The 25,293-nt window shown below is 36.2% G+C and overlaps 1 protein-coding gene across 3 annotated transcripts in view; it reads left to right on the forward strand.

Moving 5' to 3' along the window:
* The window catches only part of RALGAPA1 (Ral GTPase activating protein catalytic subunit alpha 1), a 129,548-nt gene that overhangs the window by 68,423 nt on the left and 35,832 nt on the right, over window positions 1–25,293 (forward strand). For all 3 annotated transcript variants that reach the window (XM_057428635.1, XM_057428634.1, XM_057428636.1), the window contains 8 exons: window positions 2,541–2,651; window positions 3,617–3,685; window positions 5,461–5,595; window positions 6,355–6,538; window positions 13,626–14,490; window positions 15,989–16,060; window positions 17,031–17,154; window positions 19,427–19,582. In XM_057428635.1, coding sequence (XP_057284618.1) covers window positions 2,541–2,651; window positions 3,617–3,685; window positions 5,461–5,595; window positions 6,355–6,538; window positions 13,626–14,490; window positions 15,989–16,060; window positions 17,031–17,154; window positions 19,427–19,582 — 1,716 coding nt within the window. The remainder of the gene's footprint in view (window positions 1–2,540; window positions 2,652–3,616; window positions 3,686–5,460; window positions 5,596–6,354; window positions 6,539–13,625; window positions 14,491–15,988; window positions 16,061–17,030; window positions 17,155–19,426; window positions 19,583–25,293) is intronic.

Genomic DNA, 25,293 nt, shown 5'->3' on the forward strand with positions numbered 1-25,293 from the left:
CGGCTTTTCTGCTATTTGGAGCAGTGGTATCCTTTCGCAATCAAGTTTAATCATGAAAAGAAGAGTTCATAAATATATCATGAGAGGAACAGATTAGCTCTAATTTGTTACCTAAGCAATCTCCTGGCTTCCAACTAGATGGAGATTTGAACTCCCAGAGTGGATTATTATTTTCAGGAGAAACGAATGGATAAGGCGCTATAGACCTAGTCCAACTTACTCATAAGTACAATTGAGCAAATAACATTGAATAGAAATGTTAGCAGCAGCTATATGCCTATTTCTGACATACAGAAGCATATTCAGAACTGTAGTCCACCAGCTTGCTCTGAATGCCACTGGTGCTTCTGCCAGCAGTTTGGCAATACTGCTGTATTTGTGTTAACCTCTGCTGAAGTCTAAGCACAAGGGATCCTAACCAGCCACCCAGACCCTTGCATCTCACAACTGCTCCACTCAGAAATGCTTCAGATACATCACAAAATTTTGTTCAGGCTTAGTTGAATAAGTGCTAAACATAGGTTGTCTGCAGGTATTAACAAAGTTATACTACCAGTGTAACATCCAGAAAGCAATGGATCCTTGCAAAGCTGAAGTGTTGAAAGACTACGCTTCTGAGAAGAACCCTGAGCGTTAGGTACAAGGCAGAGTGCCAGTTCATTGAAAGCTGCTTTTCCCCCACCTCCCATCAAGTAACTTTTAAAAAATTATGTCTACAGTTACACTGCTAAATATAAAATATCAAAGTAGTGAATTCTTATGCTTTATACATACAGCATTTTCCAGAGACAGAGGACAGCAGGTGAAATGTTTGTAGCATCACACAGTCACCTTTGTGATGACTCTGAAGGCTCTTGGAAAAGAAGTCAGAACAAATCAGCAGACTAGGAAGGGGTGAATGTTTTGCTATCCAGCATAAACTCAGTGTTCTGCTTGAGTTCAAGAAAATGTATGTCCAGGACACACAGTTCTATGACTGTTCTAAAGTGTCCATGCATTCTTTTGAAATGCGATACATTCACTATACTGGGTTTCTGAAGCACATGAAGGGTTTGATCTGTTTGGGCCAGTCCCCGTATTCTTGATCAAAACTTCCTTCCTGGTGCTCTTCCCATGAATAAGAAACCTTGAGTGCACAAGATTTATATTTATTGCTTTATACTCTTCAGCCTTTCTGTGAAATTTGTGTCTCTACTGAATTTTCCCTCTCTTAAAAAAAAATAACCAGAGAACAGAAAGGGGTTAACTAGTTTGCATAAGCCACCCCTAAAAATCATTCACTCCTCTTCATTTTGGAGCCCAATTATCTTTAAAAAAAAAAAAAAGGAGGGGGGATAAAATGCTCTCTGTTTTTAAGTGATGAACTGCTGATTATTCAAAGTCTCTGAAAAGTCTCCAGGCTTTTTTTCTCAGGTAATTTTGTCTTAAATTTAGTGATCTGGATACTCCATGTTGAGCTGCTCTGGTTTGTCCACACTTTTTGTCCTCTCCAATGACCCTGGGGTTTTCCTGCAAGGTTGTAAGGATATTTCCAGCAATCTGGATTTGAGCTCATGTTCTGCAATGAAGTTGTTACGCTTTCAGTTTAATTTTTCTTGGGTTCTCACTCAAGCTCAAATTTGTTGTTAGTTAGCTCAGATGTGCAAGGTTTTCATGTCCTAGATGAGTAAAATTCACATGTAAAATTCACTTTGTGCTTGCTGTTTGGTGCACAGCTTAATGTTTCAAAGCAAGTGCAATGAAGGGGAAAGCCTCAATTACACATCCTGTGCATTAACAATTGAGGAAAGTGTATTTCTGTCTCTTCCTTTCTTTGCCTTCTCACTTAGAATTGTAGGGCAGTGTGTAAGTCCACTTCCAAGTCTGGGGTCTAGTTGTACAAATGCATTCACTTCTGATTTGACCAGCGCAGTAACTTACGCATTTTACTAGCTGTTGAAGGCAGGCTCCAGTGCAGTAACTTTCCCCTGCATTTTAAAAATAACAGAGAACAGCAATTAAGCACAGAAGCCAAGGTGCATTCATTTCCATTCAGAGAAATGCTGTACACGCCAGTCGCTAGCATAAAACAGTTAGTCTCCCTGTTAGTACTGTATACTTGGATACATGGCTGTTCACCTCCCTTGGTCCTCAACAAAGATCTCTTGATTTCAGAATTGGTTCCTTGGGGTTTTGTGGGTTTTTTGCAGTCACGTGTTAATAGTTATGAAAGTAATGAGAACTCAATTTTTTATTTCCGGGCTTCATGATACTGCACTAACAGGTCTGAAATCAGGAAACTCCTTTCCCCTTTATCTCATTGTGGGCCACTCACTGCTGGTCTGTCCCAAACTGTTGATGCTAGCTGCTGACATTGTTTGTGTCTAAAATAATTCCTTTCAAATTTTATAAAATTTTAGTTCTCTTCCTCTTTTATTGTGTTCCTTATGTTCCTGGAACATAAGGAGCTATAGGTACAAAACTGCCACTGAAATTCCTTACCACCTAATGTGCTTTTATGCAAAATCACGTAGTCATTGTTACTGTGTTCTCTTTTCTAGTTTCCAAATAAAACAGTAGCTCAAGTTGCCTGCAGTATGCTGAACATGCTGATACATTATGTACATAGACTTCAAGTGTATCAAGCTGATTCACCTGTAAGAATTATTCAAGTAAGTAAATCAAAAATTTCAGATTTTTAATATTTTTAATGCTCTAGTAGAATGTAGTTCCCTGAAATTAAAATATGAGAATATTGGCAAGTCTGTTTCACAGAATGTTAAATTAGTATAAACATAATCTTACCTAATATTAGCAGTAGGGATTCACATCACATTACTTGATGACTTCAGTATTAAAATGTAAAATGCATATATCATCCTTACTTTTTCTCAGGTATAACTGTCATTATTTACGTGAGAATGTTGTCAATAAAGTTCAGATTTTTTTCAATATTAAATATCTTCAAATATGTTTATTTAAGTTTAGTGAGAAAGCAATTACTTAAAATATGGATCTGCAGTTGTATTTTATGTGCATTAAAGAGTTTCAGTATAAATCAAAAATCGTTATTTTGAATACACTTTAAATAACAAGGAAGCAGAGTATAGCCTCTGTGAGTCTGAATCAGAGATAAATTACAGAGGTCTTCCAGGTAACTGGAAAGTTAATTGTGTGGAAGCTTCTTAAGAAGTGTAGCAAGCCTTTCCCTGCTCCTCTGAAGACACGTTGCTCAAGAGGCAGGGTGTTTCCAAATTCTAGTAGTTCTAAGAACTATTGGAGCTCAGCCCCATACACAAACCCACATCCTGCACGCTATAGATATGTTGAATTGAGTTTTCTTCCTGCCTGAATATTTGTCATAGCTGTATAATTTCATTGCTCTTAATGCACCTACATCAGACAAGCAGAACGTATTCCTTCAGTGAATTCCTTCTTCTGTGAAACACAATTAAAAGGGTTGTATTAAAAGAGAAAAAAAAAACACAGCAAGGAATATGGTTATTTGCCTCAAAATAATTTTTACAGAATTTAACCATGAATCTAGTTTTATGTCACATTTACCTGCTTAAAAATCTATTTTAAACTTTAATATTTAGATTATATTTTTAAAGAAACCACACTGTATTTTCCCCAGATTCTGATAGCAACTATTACACATCTGCTGCCCAGTACGGAAGCTTCCTCTTATGAACAGGACAAGAGGGTAAATATTTTTTATTTCTTTTTAGTGTGTCAGTTTAATTACAAAGGTGTATGACATAACTTTATTATGAGTTCTAAGTTGTGTTTTAAAGCAAGGATTCAGCTTTTTAAGTATAATACAATATAGTCTTTCCAGAATTACAGCTATATTGTTTATGCTAGTGAATTTCTGGAGTATTTGTGGGAAAATACGCATTTAAAATTACTTGAGATTCATTGTTTTTAATAATGAGTCTTCTTTTTCCTTACCCTCTGTAAACTTAAAGCAAAGTAATCTAGCCTTTTCAAACTTGTCTTACAGTAAAAATATATTTTCTACTCCAAGTACATTGCAAAACACATACAAGGTCATGATTTTTTGCTCTTTCCATTGTAAGTACATTCTTGAGAAAGATAGCCTATAAAGTTCAGGTGAATTTGATTGTTGCAGTCCTTCAAAATGATTGCTATCTTTTTGTATTTTCAATGGGTCTGACTCCCCTAGCTAAGATGGGCTCTTTCTTTACCTCATACTCTCAGTAGTACTTTCTGCCTCCTGAGAGCTGTGTCTCTTGAATTATTTGGCTTTGCTCTAGGACTGAGGGACTTAGTGATCATTTAAACTTGAGCACTTTGGTCCAGTTTGTCGCTGGCAGAGCTCTGGACTACACATTCCCACAGCAGCTTGCACTGATCTGTTACTCATTTTGGCCTCCAGAGCTCCGGTTTGCCTCTTGTATCCGTTTGCAAGAAGTTACGGGCTGTTGCAGGCTACTGTGCTGTGCCAAGCTAGTCAGCTTTCCACTTGAGGATGCTTCCTATAATGGGAGAAATTTCCAATCAGCTAATGCTGATTGTTGTATGTCAAATATCATTAAAAAATTTGCTTACCTAGTTTGACAAAGTAGTTCTAATGGGTTTCTTAAAAATTGGTTTAATGTAAAAAATACTCAGAACTCTTCATCATTAGGCTTATTATGTGGTGTTTCTGAGAGACAAACTTGTATTATGGGAAATGAGTATGATGTTTATATGTCTTTTATTAGTAAATAAAGTGGATTTTTTCTGAAAGACTTTTATTTAACTTGGGAAATACTTTAGAGAATCTTGCAGCTATTCACTGAATTGTTTCTTCCACAGTTAAGTTTTAAAAATTAAAAATAATTATTTGAAACCAGTAAGTTATTAATAATCTGGTGTGTATATGTCTCTCAATCTAATTCTATTCTACAGTCTTCAAAAATGTCCCCTAGAGGGAGTTGGTTCTTTTGCTGACTGAGTAGCCTCCAAGACAGCAGTTTGATTTCTTTCAGATGATACTTGGTGCTGCATAGCATTATTGACATGTTGTGAAGAAAACTCTGAGTTTTTATACAGCACTAAATGCAGCTGAAATAGTTCAATTTTGCATAATCCTTGATTCACTTTACAGTGAGGTTTGCATGCAGAATGGTAGATCAGCCTTTTTGTACCTGTGTGCTCTGAAAACAGCACCCTGCAAATCAGTTTTTAAAGCATGGATATTCTCCTCAGCACAGTATCTGCTCACAGACTCACCACGATGAGAAACTGTCTGGATGTTTGTTGCTACGTAACCTCAGTAGCCTAAATTTTCACTGGTGCTGTAGGTTTTGAAGATACAATGGCTTTTAAACTAGTGTGACCTGCCATTACTGAATAATGGTGACTCTACCAAATTGAAAAAAACAAAGTAAAATAGAGAAGTAAAATGCAGTGATAAATGTGAAGTAGCAGGTGCTGGTTTAATTGATTTTTAATTGAAAGTGTTTGTTCCAGTTGGTGGTTTCTTTACTTCTGTGCTTATTGGACTGGATAATGGCCTTGCCATTAAAGACCTTGCTGCAGCCTCTTCATGCTACAGGAGCAGAAAATGATAAGACTGAAAGATCCGTTCTTAACTGTATATATAAGGTACATGTTTCTTTACTTGCTAAATGAGGATTTCTGTGTATGGATTTAGTGTCTGTTTTCATGAAAATGAAGACCTAAGTTTTTTGTAAGCTGACCTCGATTCTACTACTGAAATGTGGAGTGCTGTCTTAGTTCTTCTACATTTTACTGTAACTGTTTGATCTTTGGTATATTTGGAATTGCTGATTTTGGTTTACATTTTGTGATGTGTAACCAAGTTCATTTTTGCATGACACATCAATAGCAGATGCTTGTGTTGTAGACCAGCTATACATTTTAAGACAGGAGGATGTACCTTCTATATACCAAGGAATTTTATTTAGCAATAAGCAAAATAAAAAGCACTAAGTTATAATTACTGTCTTTAGGGACACAGAACAAAGATAGGTTGTAGTTTTTGTTTTTTGTTTTTTCACAAGGGAAGGGGATTAAAACCTCCAGCAGCTTAGACCTAGCATATATAATTAAATAAGATAGGAGATCTATAAATAAGGGTAGCTTAGTGATTTGTTGTATTTTTTGTTTCTTGTTTCTTTATTATTAAATTCCATTTCAGTGTTGATGCTGTCTTGACAATTTTCTTTACAGACCAGGGTTTGTTTTTGTAAACAATAAACAACAAAAATTTTCCATATTGTCCTGCCTAGCTGTTTTTAAAAAAAAAATTAAAAATTTAAATAAAAATAAAATTCATTTCTTATAAAACTATCAAGTAGAAATTTCAGTAGTTAATGTAATGAAATTCTGGTTTTGTTGTAGGTTCTGCACGGATGTGTCTATGGGTCTCAGTGTTTTAGCAACCCTAAATATTTTCCTTTAAGTCTTTCTGATTTGGCATGTGTGGATTACGATCCTTTTATGCATTTAGAAAGCTTGAAGGAGCCAGAACCACTGCATTCTCCAGACTCAGAGAGGTCTTCTAAACTTCAGCCAGTCACTGAAGGTTTGTCAAATTATCTAAGTACATTTTCTTTCAAAAAAATTTTGTCTTGGTTTCTAGTATTGAAGTGTTGGTATAAAGCATAAGTTTTAAATTGTACCTAGACAGTAGGTAAGAACCATTAGTATGGAATGAGCTAATATAATTTTGAGCAATTATTGTTCGATTAACTGAAATAAGTCTCTTCTGAACAACATAAAGATCGATTTGGTATGGATTCTTCTGTGCTCTGTCTGTCACTGAAAAGTGTTAAGTACTGCAGTGTGGATAAATGTTGCTTGTCATTTTAATTTCAGTAAATAAATTTATTTTTTCTTAATTTTCTCTAAGAATATTTTGGACTTTTTCCTTTGTGAGCTTGTAATATTGAAAGCTTTCTGTTCATTGTCATAGCCCATCGTAATGTGTTGTCGATCTATTTACACTAAAACTACAGTTATCTAAAAAAAAAAAATAATAAATTTCTTTCATCTGCTTAGAAACTTAAAAGCCACAGAAATTAACATTTGCTTCACAACTTAAAAATAAAAATAAAGACTCTAAGCTGCAGAGGAGTAGCATATGTGTCTAGTCAATATCAAATGGCTACTTTGGGAAGAAAATTGAAAAAGATGAGGTTAATACTGATACCAGAAACTCTGTGTAGTGCTATTCTCCCTCCATATTAAGTTGTTCCATTTAGGCTTCCTTAAAGGTATTAAGGACCAGATAAATGCAGCAGCTCTTTGTAGCAGCTGTGTGCTAACAGCAGGTGATTTTGTGGTCTGTAGTGACTACGTGCTGTTTTTTATGTAGAGAAAATGGCTAATCATTGTGCCCTTGTCTAAGGCATGCTTCATCATCCTCAAGTACTTTTTTGGCCAAAGAATTCTAAACATAGAGCTGTCCCCTAATAAGCTCAGTATTGGATTGAACAAGTCTGATTTGAGAACTATTGGCAGGAGGAGCTGTAATTATTAAATTTACTGAAGAATGAAGCAAGGTACTATAGTTGGCTTTTTGTCAAATGGCTGTGGTCTTATTAGTAAAAAGTAATCATCTGCTGGGTCAGAATGAAAGAGGCTTCGAAGGATTCATTCTGTCCTAATTACAGTCTCACCTATACATATTATGTAAAGCTAATATTTAAAGCATTTGCCAAAATTAACTTTCACTGCATGTTCTATTACAGTGTAGTGAATTGTAGTAGCTTTTTATGCCTGGCATCTTTTGTATTCTATAATAATCTGTAATTATGGGTTAGCAGCAAATGCTGTGTGGCTTTTTTAATCTGACAATCTGAAAAGACAACCCTGAATAGATTTCTCTTTAAATGAGTATAGTTGCAAAAAACCTTAGCATCGATATCTTCATTTTGCATTTCCGTACATGATCTGTTCTTTTATGATTTCTTGTTAAATTTCTAAATACAAGTAATTTCAGCTGTTCTTTTATCTCTCCAGATGAATTAAGGAAACCCCATATGTTTTTAAAGTTTCAGGGCTTTGGAATTGTAAGTCAGATTGTGAAATTTAATTGGCAAACTAAAGCATTATAATGCAACCATGGTCTTGCAACCTTGGCGCTTCTAGTCCACATTGCCAGGCAGAGAATAAAACTGGCAGTGCTTGACTGATCGCAGAGCATCTGTTCTTCCTGGCGTTGTTGCGGAGTGAGAGGAGTAAAGCTAGTGGATAACAACCACTCTGGGACTCAATCAAGACAGGGTCAATTAGTACAAGCTAGCAGCAGAACAGTATGCCAGTGGGTCAGTCTCTTTATCATTACTTTTTTCTTTTTTCTTTTTTTTTTTTTTTTTTTTTTTTAGGGAATGGAAATGGGCAGGATGGCAGTTGTAGGGAAAACAGGGAAGTTCTACAAAGGCAGGTTGGGGTTTGCTAGATTCTTTCTTCAGGTCACAGGCAAAGCCAAAAGTACTGAGAAGCCAGAATCCTTAAAACAGGCTGCTTTTGATCAGTTTAATATATGTGATTGACATATCCGATTATGCTTTCCATTGTTCAAGGTCAGATCCATCACAAGTTTTATGGACACTTAGCCCACAGTATGATGTGGTATGAGACCACAAAAATATGGGACTTTCAGTGATACAGCTGTGTAGTGGGGAAAGGATCTATTGAGAGGCTGGAGCAAGCCCTGCAATAAACAGCAGGGCAAAGATTTCTTAAATCCCCTGGAAACAGGCGATATGGAGAGAATTCTGTTCACCTCTCTGTTTCAGTAACTTTCCAAGTGCTAGGATTGCCTGTGAAATTGTGTTTGTCCTCCTTTCTGTAGGTTTAAGGTAAAGTGGTAGGTTGCAGTCTAAGATACACAAAAATTAATTTTGAAATTGTGCTACATATATTAAAGCGTTTTGTTTAAACCAGAATGAACTTTTAGCAGATGATAATAAAGACACAAGTAGGAAGCTTTTCTTGCATCATCAGAACTTGAAGACAAGTCTGTGGTGCTTTTATACATCTAAAGAATCACAGGGCATGTCTACATGAAGGGTGATGAGCTCTTCTTCTAGCTAGTATTGACAACAGCCTTCTCTACCTACAGTACAGGCATATAAGTGCTGTCTGTGCTAATTAACCACAGACCTAACTAGCCTGGATTCAGTGTCACAGTGGCAGATACACTTTCTCCAAAGATAGTACAGCATTATACTGCTGTGCAGTTTAGATATGCAAACACTAACTTAGACTGCATTATGCCATGATCTGCTTACCTGCTTCTGGTCTTTCATTTGTCATTACAGGACCATAAACATAAATGAGGGAGAATTACAATGAAACCTCTCTTCAAAGCTTTTTTGTTGTTTATACTGAATAATGCAAACATTCAGGAAAAAGTAAAATTTGAGGGGGTTTTGTGACTGTTGTATTGACAGAGAAGCTGGTTACATGAAAATACATAACACTAAACAAAAAGTGGTATACATCTTCTAATGTTAATACATAGCAAAATCAAACTATTGAATAGAGTCTAGCCATAAGGAAATAATATTGTATGGATTTATGTTATTTTTTTTTTTTTGCAATTACAAAAATGCTTTCAAACCTGTTCTTCATAGATCACAGATTTATTAGGGATAGTTGTGATTGAAAGCTAGCAGTTACATTGCATAGATACAGTGGTCTATCAGTTATTGATTTAATGTGTTTTCACCCATTTGTCGTATTGCCTCAAATATAAATTAAACTCTTTTGTATAGATTGATAATTTTCCTAACATATTTCCATTTCTGAAGAAAAAGTATTTCCCATCTGATGTTTAGTCTTTGCTTTTATTTAAAAAAGTAAAAATGCAAAGTACTAGGGTTTTTACTGAAAGAAGACAAAAAGTATCCTTAAAAAAAAAATGCTTTATACGCAGTGAATCCAGATTAGCACAGTTTGTGTTTCATGAGGGACATTGTAGAGGTGGGTTCTCTGAAACGGCATCTCTCTTTACCTGAAGCTTAGAAAGGAGTGAGACTTCCTTTAGCTAATGTAAAATACAGGTAGCTAAGCTAAACTGACCTCTCTTAGGCTCCCTCTAAATGTAATAGATAAAGAGTTTCCAGAGTGATTCATTCCATTTCTCCAGGGCTTCTGAGGTGAATCAGTCTGTACATGTGCATCATTCTTTAGACAGCTAAAAGGGTGAGGAGAGTTAAATTCCACCCTCAGTCATTACTTTTTCCTTCCACTACATAACTAGTTCAGAAACTGTTCAGCCAAAGTTGAATTAGAGAGTTAACAACAGATCTTCAGGAAATTCAGGAATCCTCCATTCATGCAACTGATACGAATGAGTGGTGATAGACCTTCAGCCTTTCCACAAAAGGGGTAATTTCAGGGACTAAGAAAAATAGCTAATATAACAGGCTTCTGGTAAATTACTAAGTAATCATGTACACATATAAAATACATCGGCCAAGCAAACCACTGTGGCACTGTAAAGAGAGCAGAAATGTGTTCATTCAGGAAGAGAGGTTGGCAAAGCAGCCAGCTGGACTGCTTCAGTGTGTAATGCTATGACTTCATTTGTAGAGTTTGTGGTAAGGCTGTGATGACTTGCATTATTGCATATTTTGATCTGCCCTTCAGAAACAAAAAGCAGGGTTTCGATACTCATTTTAAGAGTTCTAATATGTTGAATGTTCAGTTGTTCCTGATTGAGATGTGCTTCTGGGAACACATTATTAATATGTGTCCTTTAAGTTGAGAATTTAAATTTCTCGTATTTTCTAAAAGCATTACTGGGTTTGCTTTTTTGAGTTGAGTTTGGTTTTGGCTTTTGCTAAAGGAAAACACCATCAAAATCTGACCTGCTGTGTGGCAAAAATTACCCAAGATTGCTTAATTTTGTTGCAACATAACAGTTTACATCAGAGTTTACTTTTCGGTCTCCTTCTTTTAATACTTTACAGTTTACTGTATCAATTTTAGATCCATAATACTGTATTCTGAGAGAAAACTCAGTGAGAAGTTCTCTCTTTTCATCTTATAAAAGAGGCAATAACAGATTTATATCCTGATTCTTTTACATTCTATTTTAATTCAAGAGCAAAATTTTCAGAGAAAGACTGTGGTAGGACTGGGGGTGGACCTTTGAAATTTAAATTTTATGTTCTGCTCTTTGAATCACTGTGTTACCTTTCTCGTCTGTATGTCCCTTAGGCTCCTAAGGGAGTAAAGTCATGCACACAGTCACAATACAACCATGGTCGGGTTTGAGATGTTTAGGGTTTGCGACGAAAGTCCAGTGGTGAGGCACTGGAATAGGTTGCCCAGGGAGGTTGTGAATGCTCCATCCCTGGCAGTGTTCAAGGCCAGGTTGGACAAGGCCTTGGGTGATATGGTTTAGCGTAAGGTGTCCACAGGGGGTTTGGAACTAGATGATCTTAAGGTCCTTTCCAACCCTAACAATTCTATGATTCTATGAAACAGTACTAATAATAATTTATATGGTAGCAGGTCCCTTTCATTTCTTCAGGTTTTTCAGTGAAAAGTAATGGAAGGCATTTAATCTATGCAGTGTGAGAATTCAGGTAGCTGGAAAGCTCACATGGTTTTGCTCCTAGGAGCTTGAGAAGAGTATTACCTTGCTTACCTGTTGCAGTGCCAAGCACTAAACACTTAACATAAATACCCTGACAAAGATGAGCCAGTCTCTGCGTTGTGCAGGTGGTGGTTAGTACTGCACTGATAAATTATTCTTCAGGCATCCAGCTTAGTTTGTCATTGTCTTGTATAAACTTGCTTACAGTTCCTTCTTACGTTTCAGCAGATGGCACTATAGCTTAATTTCCTGTATGCTGTCAACATCTGGACATTTAATTCAGCTTCACTGAATGTTTTTGTGTTTGTAAATTTTAAATCTCAGGAAGGTTATAAATAAAAAATGTAATATAGAATTTGTTTTTATTAGTTTTCAAGACCTTATTTCATTAAAATATTTGCATTTATCTGAGTTTGGAATAGTATAAAAATGAACTTGATTTTGCCAGTTAGTTGATTTAGCCAAATGTTAACTGGATGAAATTATTCTCTTTTTGTAGTTCAGATCTAGTGCTCCCTAAAGGTAGAGAAGAGCCAGAATCCCAAATGTCTCCTACATGCTTTACCCGAACCTTGTCTGGGGAAAAAAAAAAGGCAAATATAAATGGTTTGGTGTTTGCAGATGCAGAATGCATCCTGTGCTTCAAAAACTAAAGATATATTATGACAGTCAGTATGTGTTACAAATTTGCCTCTATTTTTCCAGATAAAACAGTTCAGATGCCTTGCGTGGCAAAAAGAAGAAGCATGGTTTTTTATTGTGTATAAATACACAATATAAAGGGAGATGAGATAGTTATACCATGCTTACATGTCCAAAAGGTTACATTTTCTCAGTAAATGAATGAAAAAGTAACATGGTTCAGAACATTCTAGTTTGATGGATTTTCAGTGAGAAAAAAAGTGGGAAGTGTGTGCAGCAGTTTGCAACATTTAATATCATTTAAAATATATGATATAATCCTGAGGAATACAATCTTGATTTATCTTTCCCTTATTAATCCCAAATTTGGGGCATCCAGGTCCTGTTACAAGAGAAAGGCTGCAGAAATGTGTGCTTTGCCATGTTAATCCTCTTTTGTTTCCTGCCTGTGATATTCTGCAGTGTAATACTTTTGTGTATGAGTTCTTCAGTGGGTATCCTGATCTAGTTGAGGGCAGCCTGACCGACAGTCGCTCTGACCACCTCTCTACTTCATCGGTAATGTAGAGTGGATTTCATAGAAGAATCCAAAACCAATGAATTACCGAGTTAGCAAGAGTGTGGTATAAACATTAAGAAATTACTTCTGTGAATTTAGATAATGTTGCATGCACATGGAAAGTACGCAACAAAGAAGGAGGTGGCAACACTATATTGAAATACCAGTGCATCTCACAAGATGAATGTCACGTAAGATAGGCACGATTAACTTCTCTTTCTCCCTCCAAGGTTTTCCAGCCTGAAACTTCTTAAAATGGAGTTGGGGCATGAGATTTGCTTTGTGAATATTCAGCTGCTGTTAGATTGTGTTCAGTATAGGTAGCCTGCTCTTTGATTTGGTACTTCAAAATCATCCAGTATTATTCTCAACCTAACCTACAGCTATGGGCTCCCCAGGGAAATTAAGATGGATTAGAGGCTTTGTACATCTTTGTTCCTTTGTCTTTCTCAATGTAATGATGTGTATAAATATAAAAATCCATTGCAGTTGAAAATGGACTTCTTGCAACACAATTACGTTCTCTACTTCATCAGCAATTTAAGATTTATTTTCACTAGATTATGAAATCACATATTTCAGAAGAACTATGCTGATTAAAAAGCTGTGGTAGAAGAGGTATTCTGGGCTGTAAAATAATGAGGATGCTTCTTTAACTATCTGATGGCTTTTCATGCTATTTATATGAGACCAGTGTTGATCAAAATATGTATTTTCTGTTACTGAGCTGGACTAACCTTGCAGTGCTTATCATTTGTTTAAAACTCACGAAGAAGAGGAAATCAAAAGAAATATGTGAATCTCAGTGTTGTTTTCTGAACTCTCCTTTTAAAACCTATGTTCTTTCTCTCACAGTGAAAACTCACATGCAACAAGGATTAATTTCTGTTGCTGCTCGTACTGTGATAACACATCTAGTCAACCACTTAGGCCACTATCCTATGAGTGGAGGTCCTGCTATGCTAACTAGTCAAGTGTGTGAAAACAACGACAATCCCTACAGTGAAAGTCCTGAACTTTCTCCTGAACTTTTTGAGAACCCAAATCTTCAATTCTTTGTGTTAAACAATACATCCCTGGTGTCCTGCATACAAATCCAAGCAGAAGATGACATGCCTGGGGGAGGACTGTCTGCTGGACTTGCATCTGCTAATTCAAATGTTAGAATTATAGTACGTGATCTATCTGGCAAATACTCATGGGATTCAGCCATTCTGTATGGACCATCATCTTTATGTGGATCTTCACAACCAACGTCTTTTGCACTTTCATTATCTCAACAAGATAAAGTAGAAGATGCTCTTTCATCTTTTGAGCATGTGGAGGATGTATCTGCAAGGGATGGAATTACACTCCAAGTGAAAAGGAAATTTAGAGACACTGTGCCAACATGGGATACAATTAGGGATGAAGAAGATGCCCTTGATGAACTCCTACAGTATTTAGGTGTTACAAGCCCTGAATGCTTACAGAGAACTGGTGTCTCACTCAACATTCCTGCTCCTCAACCAGTCTGCATCTCAGAGAAGCAGGAGAATGATGTCATTAATGCAATTCTGAAACAGCACACAGAAGAGAGGGAGTTTGTTGAAAAGCATTTCAATGATTTAAATATGAGGGCTATGGAGCAAGATGAGCCAACCTCACAAAAGCCCCAGTCAGCATTTTACTACTGCAGGTTACTTCTCAGTATACTGGGAATGAATTCTTGGGATAAAAGGTAAAAAGAAAAGACTCTCAATTCAAGAAAATTCTCTTAAGGAATTGCGCTATTCTTAGCGTGTAGTAATAGTTGATCATGGAGTAGGTTAAGCCAAAAATACTTCAGGCCAGCCAACAGAAGAGAAGAGGGGATATGCAACTAAGGGAAATCGGGGAAAATGGCAGTTTTCTTCCGTATTTCAGCCTGTCATTTAGAGAGGCAGAAAGGAGGAACCTGTTGCCTTTATTGCCATTTACATTCTTTCCTTAGAACAGTGTTGGAAGATGAATTAAAGAGTAATATCTTTTCTAATTATCCTTTCACCAACTGTACTAAGAGTTACTATGATGGGTGAAGAAGGCATCTTTTTGCTTTCTTTGCTACCCATGTATGTTTCTGTAAAAATCATTACCCTTCTGTGCCAGAGTGAGACTCTGAAAAGCGTGATATTCTCAGCTGTTGTGTTGCTGGACAGTGTCTTGCTGCTTTGCCTGCTAAAAGCATGCTTGTGTGCCCCCTCAAAGCATTGCATCTGTGTTAGCTAATGAAAAAGATGCATCTTTTACTATTTATTTCAACATTGGCAGTGTTTAGGTATTGTTTAGAACAACAAGAGACAAGCCATGTTCAGTTACAAAAGTAAAGTCTCTGCTTACATTATTTTTGGGGGGGTGTAGGTAGGTGTATGTCTGCATATACATGAGGGTATGTACAAATATTAGCATCCTAGAATTCAAGGGTCTTTCTGAAAATTTTTTTTTTTTTGGCCATAGCTGTCAAATTTTGTATTTTCATACTATGAAGGGAAGTAAACCAAAAATAATGTATGTCACTGGACATACCACTGGAATGGGACAAAATTCTGGTATTATAACCCTTATTTGTGTCTTTAATTGCTCAAGGCAGTCTGGTTTTGAACAGTACTGTTTTTAAACTCATTCCACTGTGTTTTCTGGGAAACAGCGTAAGCACAGTTTAAAAGAAATGAAAAGTGCCTTTCTTGCTCTAACATATTGGTTTTTTTTTTCTTTAAATTGTTACAGCTGGATGGGTGACTAGGGAGTTTATGTTCTGTTCTCTTCTGAAATTCAGAATAGCAAAAGCTCTGTGTTTAATGCACTAACTCCCTAGGACAGTAGGTTATGGGAGTGTCTTTTGTCAGTAAGCATCTATATTATGGCCTAGTAAAGCATGCAGCTTATATGTGTCAGAGGGAGTTCTGAGAGAAGGGATTGATTGCAGATAGATCCAATAGGTTAACAGAGGAAAGTAGAAAGAAGTAAAGGTTGTACTTGGGACTGTAATGGAGATTTCCTGGAGTAAAAAAAAAAAAAAATTGCTTGTATATATTTTTAAAAGATGTCTTAATATTTTATATAAGGAAGTACTATTGAAAAGGCAAAAGCATTTGCCAATTGTTCTTGAATGGACCTGGAGATGTTCTTTTATCATTCTTGTGCTGTTCTGTATCCATTGGTGAACAGGTGATATAATAGTTATAAATTTCTCTATTTAGAAGGAGCTTTCATCTCCTGAAGAAAAATGAAAAGTTACTTCGAGAACTCAGAAATTTGGACTCAAGACAATGGTAAATTCTTTCAATGGCTGCCTACTTATTTAAGTTTGCTTGTACTTAAATGGCTCTAATTGCACAGGTGTAAGAGTTGAACTGATTTTTAAAATAGTTTCATAAATTATTCATGTATTTTGCACTGTAGTAGTTACTGCTATTGTATTGAAGTTACATTGGTATTATTTGTAGAGTAAAACTATACAAGTAAAATATCATGAGACAGAACAAACTTCAAAGAACTTAAAATTATGAACACTTGTATGCATAAGTTGGAATAGTTTTAAAACTTGGATAAATTGAAGTCTCTGCATGTTAAGCTTTGGCTAATTCTTTAGCTGTTTTCCAATGCTTTTAGTGTTTGAAGACACGGAATTCTAGTTGGCATTGTAGCACAGAATTAAAACCTTTGAATTGTTTTTGTAAAAGTTGAAATAAAATCCAGTGGAGGTTTTAGAAGTGAGAAACCACGTTTGGTTGCTGCAGTGTCCAAGAGCAAGCTTGACGAAAGACATTGCTATAGTACCAATAGATCCTTTGTTCAGTTGCATAAGATGCATTTGCTCCAGCATACACAAGGCACTGTTAATGGACAGTGCACTGTCAATACTACCTGTTTTACAGGTTTTGCTCATTTCGGAAGCCCAGGTATTCCATTGGTAATTGGCATTGCCAGTACCTTCCTACATCTTAGAACTGATAAAAGAGGTAAATGCTGTTCATGTATAGCGAAACTTTAGACTCTAGAAAAGGCTGGGCTGGGAATGTGGAAATGTAGAAGGTATTAAAAAAGAAGCCATATAGTTGTGCTTTACTTCCACTATATTTTTTGGTATTAAAAAAGAAGCCATATAGTTGTACTTTACTTCCACTATATTTTTTGGTGTTTTAAAAGCCATGCTCTTTGTGTACTGTTTGTACTGTTTGCATATTTTGGTTTCATATTAGTAAAGGCACTGTCATGCAGTAATCGTTCTCTGTTTTACAGCCGAGAGACGCACAAGATTGCAGTGTTTTATGTTGCTGAGGGACAAGAAGATAAACACTCCATTCTTACGAATACTGGGGGAAGTCAAGCCTATGAGGATTTTGTAGCTGGTCTTGGCTGGGAGGTATTAAAATATTTTTATCCTAAGTTTGTTTACAGAGAAAGTTACAGATCGCTTTAGGGATGAGTCTTTGGTTCTTTAGCATTACTCACAAGTACTGAAATACACTGGTTTGCAAGTAAGATGTAGAGAAGAATTCTGGTTTTAATTGCATTAGCAAAACTAGCTATTTAATTTTAAGCTCTTTGAATTTAAGAAAGTTTGTGTAGGCAGAGATGATTCTTTAATCTACAGTCCTGTACTAGGCTTTCATGGACTGAGTAGGAGACATCTTGATTTCCTTGTAAGCTGGTTAAGTGTTACATCCAGTGAAGTTTGAGCTTTGCTCAAATTTGGGAATCCAGAAAGTACAGACAGTCAGCTTCTGTCATGCTCCCTTTTTCCTGCCTTCTACTGCAGACATGTAATTGTTCACACAGTTATGTACCCTATCATCTGTATGGGCCTGCAGCTCTTTAGTCACTAGTTTGATACACCTACGAGGATTTCCTTTTTTAGCATCCTTTCTTTCTGACTGCACAGAATTAACTTCCATTATAAAGTTCAGCTTCGCACAGTCCCACAGAAGTTTAGGAATCGCTTCTGCTCCTGGCTGGCTGCATAAGAAACAGCAGGGTTTTTGTTCCTCTTGTGACTTGGCGTTCATCAGGAGTGTCCACATGAGTGTCCATCTTACTCATTCTTTTATTTCTTTCTTTTTGTTAATCATTAGGTGTACAAGAGCACTACTAGATTAGCTGTGTGGATAATGGTTCTGAATTTTCCATAGGAACAGAAAAAGTGCTAGACGTCTGCTGTCATGAACATAGATGTTTATCTTCCACATTCCTGATTCTTCAGGAGAAATAAAACCCAACGTATTAGTGTCTTTGAATATCCTTCTTTCATGGGTTAATTCCCTTAGCCTTTATTAGGTATAGTTACTAATAAAGTGTTAATATAAAGTGTTACTAATGTGAATTAATATTCCATGATAAGACATTGCCATGGACTAACCCCAGCCGGCAACTAAATACCACACAGCCACTTGCTCACTTCTCTCTTCCCTTCATCCCCTCACCCGCCATGGAATGGGGAAGAGAATCAGAAAAAGGTTAAAACCTGTGGCTCAAGATAAGAACAGTTTAATTGAAATAAAGATAACAATTATAATGTTAATAAATAATAAGAATAGGGAAAAGAGAGAGAGGAATAAAACCTAAGAAACACAAGTGATACACAATGCAATTGCTCAATACCTGCTGACTGATACCCAGCCCATCCCTGAGCAGCGATCAGCCCTTTCCCGGCCAGCTCCCCCCAGTTTATATACTAGGCATGACGTGCTGTGATATGGAATACCGCTTTAGTTAGTTTGGGTCAGGTGTCCTGTCCGTCCTTCCTACTGTTCCCCTCCTTACGAGCAGAGCATGAGACACTGAAAATTCCTTGATCAGGGTAAGTGCTGTTAAGCAACAACTGAAACACTGGTGTGTTACCAGTAGTATTCTCAGACTGAAGCCAAAACACAGCACTGCACCAGCTACTAGGAAGAAAATTAACTCTCTCTCAGCTGGAACCAGGACAAACATCTAGTGTTTTAACCTCTTAGCATTAAATTCTGAATCTTTCACTAACAGAAAAGCAGATATATATCCCATATGGGCAGAGATTAAATGTATTCACATCTGAGATTCAACGTTCCTTAGGCAGTTTTAAATGTGAAATAGCACATTAAGTGTGCTTATTTATTTGAGGGTCAAAATATTTCCCATAGAACTAAGACTTATAAACTTAGTTATGAATTATCACTTAGTTTCCTGTAATTTTTTTCATATTCAAAGAAGGAATATTTCTCAAGAAAAAACATATGGAAGGTAACAAGATGATGTAAAATTTTTGCCTCTCAGGATTTTTTTCAGAGTTTAGATCAAGGCTGATGTAGTAACGGAGAATTTTAAAAATTTAAAAAAGCACATGTAAGCAACTGGTCAGGGAATAATGCAGTAAATACTCATTTACACAGCCTTTTCTTTTCTTTACCCTCATCTTCCCAGCAGCATCTGTGGTGACGGTGGAATATAGAATGCCACTGCACTCCAGTAGATGTCCGGTCTAGTTGGCAAGTCTGAGCTCTTCTGGAAAAACCTAACTGTACTGTTGTGAAAAGTAACTTCACTTTAAAAAATATGGTTGAAAGCACATTTTAAAGTATAGAGAATGCATTTATCACCTGATTTTTTTTTTTTTTTTTTCTTTTCCCCTTCCCCTAATGCTTTCTGTGTTTTATTTCTAGGTAAATCTCACAAACCATTGTGGCTTCATGGGAGGACTGCAAAAAAACAAAAGCACTGGATTGACCACTCCATATTTTGCTACCTCAACAGTAGAAGTAATGTTCCATGTGTCAACAAGAATGCCTTCTGATTCAGATGACTCTTTAACAAAAAAGGTAGGTGATTCTGAATAACAGGTTTTCTTTTTATAATAATCCTAGAGAAAATAAGAGTCAAAGAAAACTAACTTTTTCTGAAAAATCATAAAATATAATTTTATAATTTATTTACTGTTATAAAACACTTTTACCTGCTAATCTCTAATTTTGCGATACTGGTGATCTTTGCCATCATTGCAACTGTTGTCAGGATCACTATTGTCAGGATCACATGTATAGTGATGAAAACTACAGGGAGGTAATGGTCTGTGCAGAAGAAAAAGCATTACATCTGAGTGATGCTTTTAGTACTTCCAGACTTTAAATGCCGATTAGTAAATATGTGGTGAGTACTTTCTAACGTGACTTTTTATTCAGGCAGGAGCCACATGATGGCTATTAACATAATTTTACCTTTTAAAAAAAGTTTAAAATATAAAGAATTCAGCAATGTTAATTGTAGATAGGGTGTTTTGTCTCAGAGCAGGCACAGATGCTCAGAAGTGATATGATCTCTCATAGGCACATTAAGAAAAAATGGTTTGCTGTATTGGCATTTTTTTTTTTTTTTTTAGAATTTAATAAATTCCACATTAGTGATAGTAAGTTACAGTCTCGAACATGTGTCCTATTATAAATGAACAATTGGCTATCATTAGACTGTCCCCTGTCCTGCATACATACATCTTCAGATGTGCTAATCCGTTCAGTAGACACGTTAATGAGCACTGGTTGAAGTGTAATATTGGAGGAACTGAAGCTGGTTGACCTTAGCATGGAGCTTAATACTGGTAATTAAATTAGACAATAGACAGTTAGTAAAAAGAGAAATAGCCATGCCTCTGGCAAGCTTTAATTATTAATGACTTTTTTGTTCTTTGTCTTCAACTTGAAGAAAAAATATTATAGTTATCATTATTACTATAGACTGCCTACGAATTCTGACTTCTCACTGTTGCATCTTAGGTTGTTTGGTTTAGTGGTTTGTTTATTTGAGGGGGAGTGTTTTCTAAAAAACGGGTGGTTTTCTATGTCTGTAGTACCGGGCCCTTTCTGTTTTTTATTTCCTGAAATAGAGTCAGGATAATACTTAGGTTGTAGAATGATTTATAAAATTGGTTCTACAGCAAAAATAACTAACTTTAAAACAATACTGTTGCTATTGCTCTAGTATAGAAGAACAGTGTGTATATATTTTTTCTAAGTTTTTTGGCTTCTGCATTTTTTAAAAGGAACTTTTTTTATAAAACACGGCTTGTAATTATCCTTACGATATTTGTTTATAATCTGTTTGAATGCGAGCATTAAGAAGTGTTGTTAAGGGGGAAGATAGGTCACAGTGAAAATTAATTAATGATAAATAATTTGAAAATGCTGTGCACTTCAGCAGAACACAGGCAAGATCTGATGTCTGATTCTGGGAGCACCTTGGATCTACATAGAATCATAGAATCGTTAGGGTTGGAAAGGACCTTAAGATCATCTAGTTCTGACACCCCTGCCATGAACATCATCTATATCTGTTCCTGACAGGCAAGGTTCAGTGCTGTCCAGGCATCCTCTGATTTAGCTTGTGAAAATGGTATCAGCTGGACTTTTTAACTGTTCCAGCTTGCCCCAGGCCTGCTTCTCTCCTTCTTTGTCAGTAATTTGGAATATTTGAGGTCTGCGTCCATCTACTATATGGATGCATAGTGTATCAAAAGATTGGGATTATATCTGTAGCTCAGCTCCTGATGGACTGTATAATGAAGCCACTTTATTTCTGTGTGACTTTCTTTCCTTACTTCTCTTCTTCTGTGATTAGTTTTTGTTCTTTTTAAGCCTGGTTTCTCCATGAATGGAGGCTTGAGAGTCTGCTTTTATGTCTGTCCTCCCTTCCCTCACACCTTTTGCCCCATTTCAATCAAATTTAGTAAGAGACGTGTTTCAAGGTGTTCATTTCATGTATGTTTTATGAGGATAGGCTAAGTAAAGGACATAGAGATTCTTAGTGTTCCTACTCCACAGGTAAAAACTGCATGAGAAGAAGCATTAGACATTAAGGAACCAGCACCAGAGAGAGAGGCTATGCAAATCATCCCAAATGTGAGAAAAGCATGAACTCAAGTTTTCATTTTAGGAGAAACCAGCAAGTGGTATCAGGGAGACAGGAATAGGAAAACAGGCTTAATTCTTTTACTAGTGGTACAACTACTGGTGCTGCTTAGATCGAACACATGAGCAAAAGGAATGTGTTGAGATCCTTTCCAGCTCTCACACATTATAGGGGACCTGAAAATCATTTGAGAGCTGTGTGTGTTACAGGTGAATTGTTCTGAGTGCATTCACTGTTTGTGACCTCCAGAGAAAGTTGAGTTTTGAGCATCTCTACAGGTCTTTCATGTGCTTTCTTTGTCTGTTTCATTCAATAGGAGAAAACCAAGCAAAATTGCAGTAGTTGGCTTAGAACTGCTGCTGCTTTTTATATTTTAAATGTGCCTAGAGGTGCATGATAGGTTCATCTTATAAATGGAAATTAAATTAAATTAAAACAAAACTTCTTCCTGCCAGTCGAGCCACTGCAAAATCAAGACTCTGCTGTTTCGGAGGCTAAGCGAATTTTAAACTTATTTTCCATCAGTCTTACAGAGTAGTCAATAAAACTTTTAAGCATCTTGGATACCTCATACGCATTTGTTTCTGAAGATATGAACAAGAGCAAGAGAAGCCATGAATTCACAGAGAACAGATAAAAAATTTCTGAATGTGTAAAGGAACATAGCATTGAAATACATATATGAAATAGGTATTTAATTTGCAAATAGTAAATTCAAATTTAATGCTGATAATGCAGTCCATTTTGTTTTTCTCAGAATTGAATGTCAGAGTAAGAAGTAGTTACACTACCCTTACAAGAATAAACTTGCAAAGAATATAATCAGGATTAAATGAGACTGTGAAGACCCAGTTCACAGAGTGAGAAAGCTCATGTATGTGCCTCTACAGCTTATCACCTGTCTAGCGCTTCCTTCCTTAGCCTGATGAAGCAGTGGAAGAGTTGTAGGTGAGAATGTTACACACAAGATATGTAAATAAAAAGTAGTAATGTGGTTAATGATTGGAATACTAATTCATGATCCTAGGTTATGTGTGATAATTTTCCTAACCATATGAAAGTTTTATAGCTCCCAGTATTTATAGCTTTTTTGTTTTTTTATTGTGGTATTAACAGGTATTTGGTACTGGAAGGTTTATAGATGTAGATTAGTAGTACAACTTTATTTGGAGTTACAATTACATAAATGTATTGCTTTAAAAAAAACAAAAGCAGAAACAGAACACAACACACACACACACAAACCAAACCAAAAAAAAAAAAAAACAACCACACCCAAAAAAAATAACCAACAAACAAAAAAAAACAACCCAAAAAAAGCCCAGAACAAACACACCATAGTTATAGACGCAAAGTTGTGTGGTAAATTCAACTAGAGGGTATGTATGCTGTAGACAGCAGCGCTGCTTACATTTAATGGGCGAAAGTAGCTGCATTAAGCCATTACTTCAGATGTTTCTGCTCCTTCCATTCTTTTTATAAGAAACACTTTCATTTTGAAGAAAAAAGTTGGGGCTAGCTGTTGTATCATAAGAAAACGTAATAGCCTTTTTTCTCCCTCCTTTAGGTAAGTAGGTATTAGAAATTACAGTAATTTTGGCAAGAGTTCAAGGGTTAATGTAACAGATAAATAAAAGGAATTTTCTGTAAATTGAGCCCTGCATTATTTCACTTGTCTTGCCTTTCCAAACCTAACTCATTTAATTTTAAAAAGTAAATACTTAAATTCTTCCTGACAGCATGCTTTGCTTTTACTATCGTTTATTACTTCAATTATACTTGGTATCACTTAGAACAATCTGCCATTTGGAAATTTCAGTATAGCCTGCAGCTTAGTATTAAGTCTGGCTGCTATTGTAACATGTACAGCATATGACACTAATGTATCAAAATTAGATTTGATCATCCCTCCTGGTTATATTTATTTCACATTTCTTTTGTATTCAGTTAACATAAACGTATTAGGAGAGCTGACACATGGTGATGGCTATACAGTAAGAATATTTTAAAGTATTTTGAGTTAAATTTGAAATTTCAGGTAACCTAACAGTCGGTCATTTTTATATATTTGTTTTAACAGAGTAGAGTTTCAAAGCAAGCCTAAAAAAAATCTGTTTGTCTCTGACATCTCCTCAGGGCTGTCTTCCCGACAGCTCAGGTTTAAAATGGCTAAAGCAGAGCTCTTAATCTCTCTCATTGCCACCTTTATGGATCACCACGGATAATACAACCATTGTGCCTGTCACTTGTACCCATAACCTAAAATCATCTTTAATTTGGCCCACTTTCAGGATTCTTACATTGTTCTTAAGACTGTTCTTTTTTTCTACCCAGTATTTCTTGCAACATAGGCTTTCCATACACACAGTTAAAATTAACCCATTATATACTAAACTGTTGTTTTGATTGCTGAACCTTCCTTTCTCTGGCCTTGACACTTTCATTCTTGAAGAGTGCTGCCATAAAAGATATTCTTCTAAGCTTTAATGCCTTTTTACAGTTCCTTTGCATTTGTCCCTCTCAATTTTGTGTTTTGCCTTATACTTAGATAATAAACTCTCTAGAGCAGTTTGACCTGCATTTTATGCAGTATTTAGCATTTTAGAATACTGGTGTGTAACCTATAGTTCCAGGTGTTTCAGCTATAGCGTATTACAGGTTACTTAAAGTATAACATTATTTTAGAGCTTTTTATTATTTATATTATTGATGTGCTTTACACCTCTAATAAGGATTTGCACTGTGTTTTGCTTACTGTAGGCACATAGGAAGTTGTAAATTTAAGAAGACAAGGTCAGGAAATCAGTGTGAAGATGTAGTTTTACACAGCTGGTGGTGAGTTTTGAGTAGCCAGTGATACAGATTTCAGTCTCAGCATTTGTTCATTCTGTGTGCACTAAATCTGATTCTTCTAGAGAACATTGAGGACACAACTTCTTGGGAAACCACGTTGCTGTCCCTCTTTTAGGTTTTACTAAGCAGAGGTGATTGTAGCTCAGTATTTTTGTCCCACTTGTGTTCAGGACATGAATTCTAGGATGCTTCCAATTCAGTACAAAGACATGAAGAATCCAGCTAAAAGAGGTCAGGCTCTGGCTCTCCTGTGGTGTAACAAGTACAGTAAATAATGGATTCTCCAAATGTTTGCTTTGCTTGCAGGAGAGCTGTCCTACCTTCATCCACCTCTGCTCATTGAAACCTAAAGGAGAGACAGCAACATGGTCACATTTCAACAGATAGTTTGACTGTCACTTCACCACTGAAAGTGTGAAAGGTTCAGGCCCTCAGAACAATTCCACAGTTGGTTGTCTTTTATGATGTTTGTCATTGTTGGGTGTCATCCAAGGTTTCTGCAGCTGGTGTTTGTGTATTGCACATCAGTCATTCAGGTTGCTGCCTGGTTTTGTTCTAGTCCAGTCAAATAAAACTCTGCGTAGTGAAAGTTGTTCTAACCAGTTCTTTTGTGGGCTGCATTTACAGTTGGCACAAGATCATCCCTAACTAAGTGTTGTTCAAAGTAATTCAGCCATCTACAAAAGAGGCAAGAACAGCTCACTTTGAAAGAGCTGCAGTCATTGTAGATTAGATGTATCTATTATCTGGTCCAGGCAAAACAAATGACTTGTTAAGC

Source organism: Pezoporus wallicus, unplaced genomic scaffold, assembly GCF_028554395.1.
Source record: "Pezoporus wallicus isolate ANWC-B61680 ecotype Strahan unplaced genomic scaffold, APGP_CSIRO_Pwel_v1 contig_3486, whole genome shotgun sequence".
NCBI classification, from domain to species: domain Eukaryota; kingdom Metazoa; phylum Chordata; class Aves; order Psittaciformes; family Psittacidae; genus Pezoporus; species Pezoporus wallicus.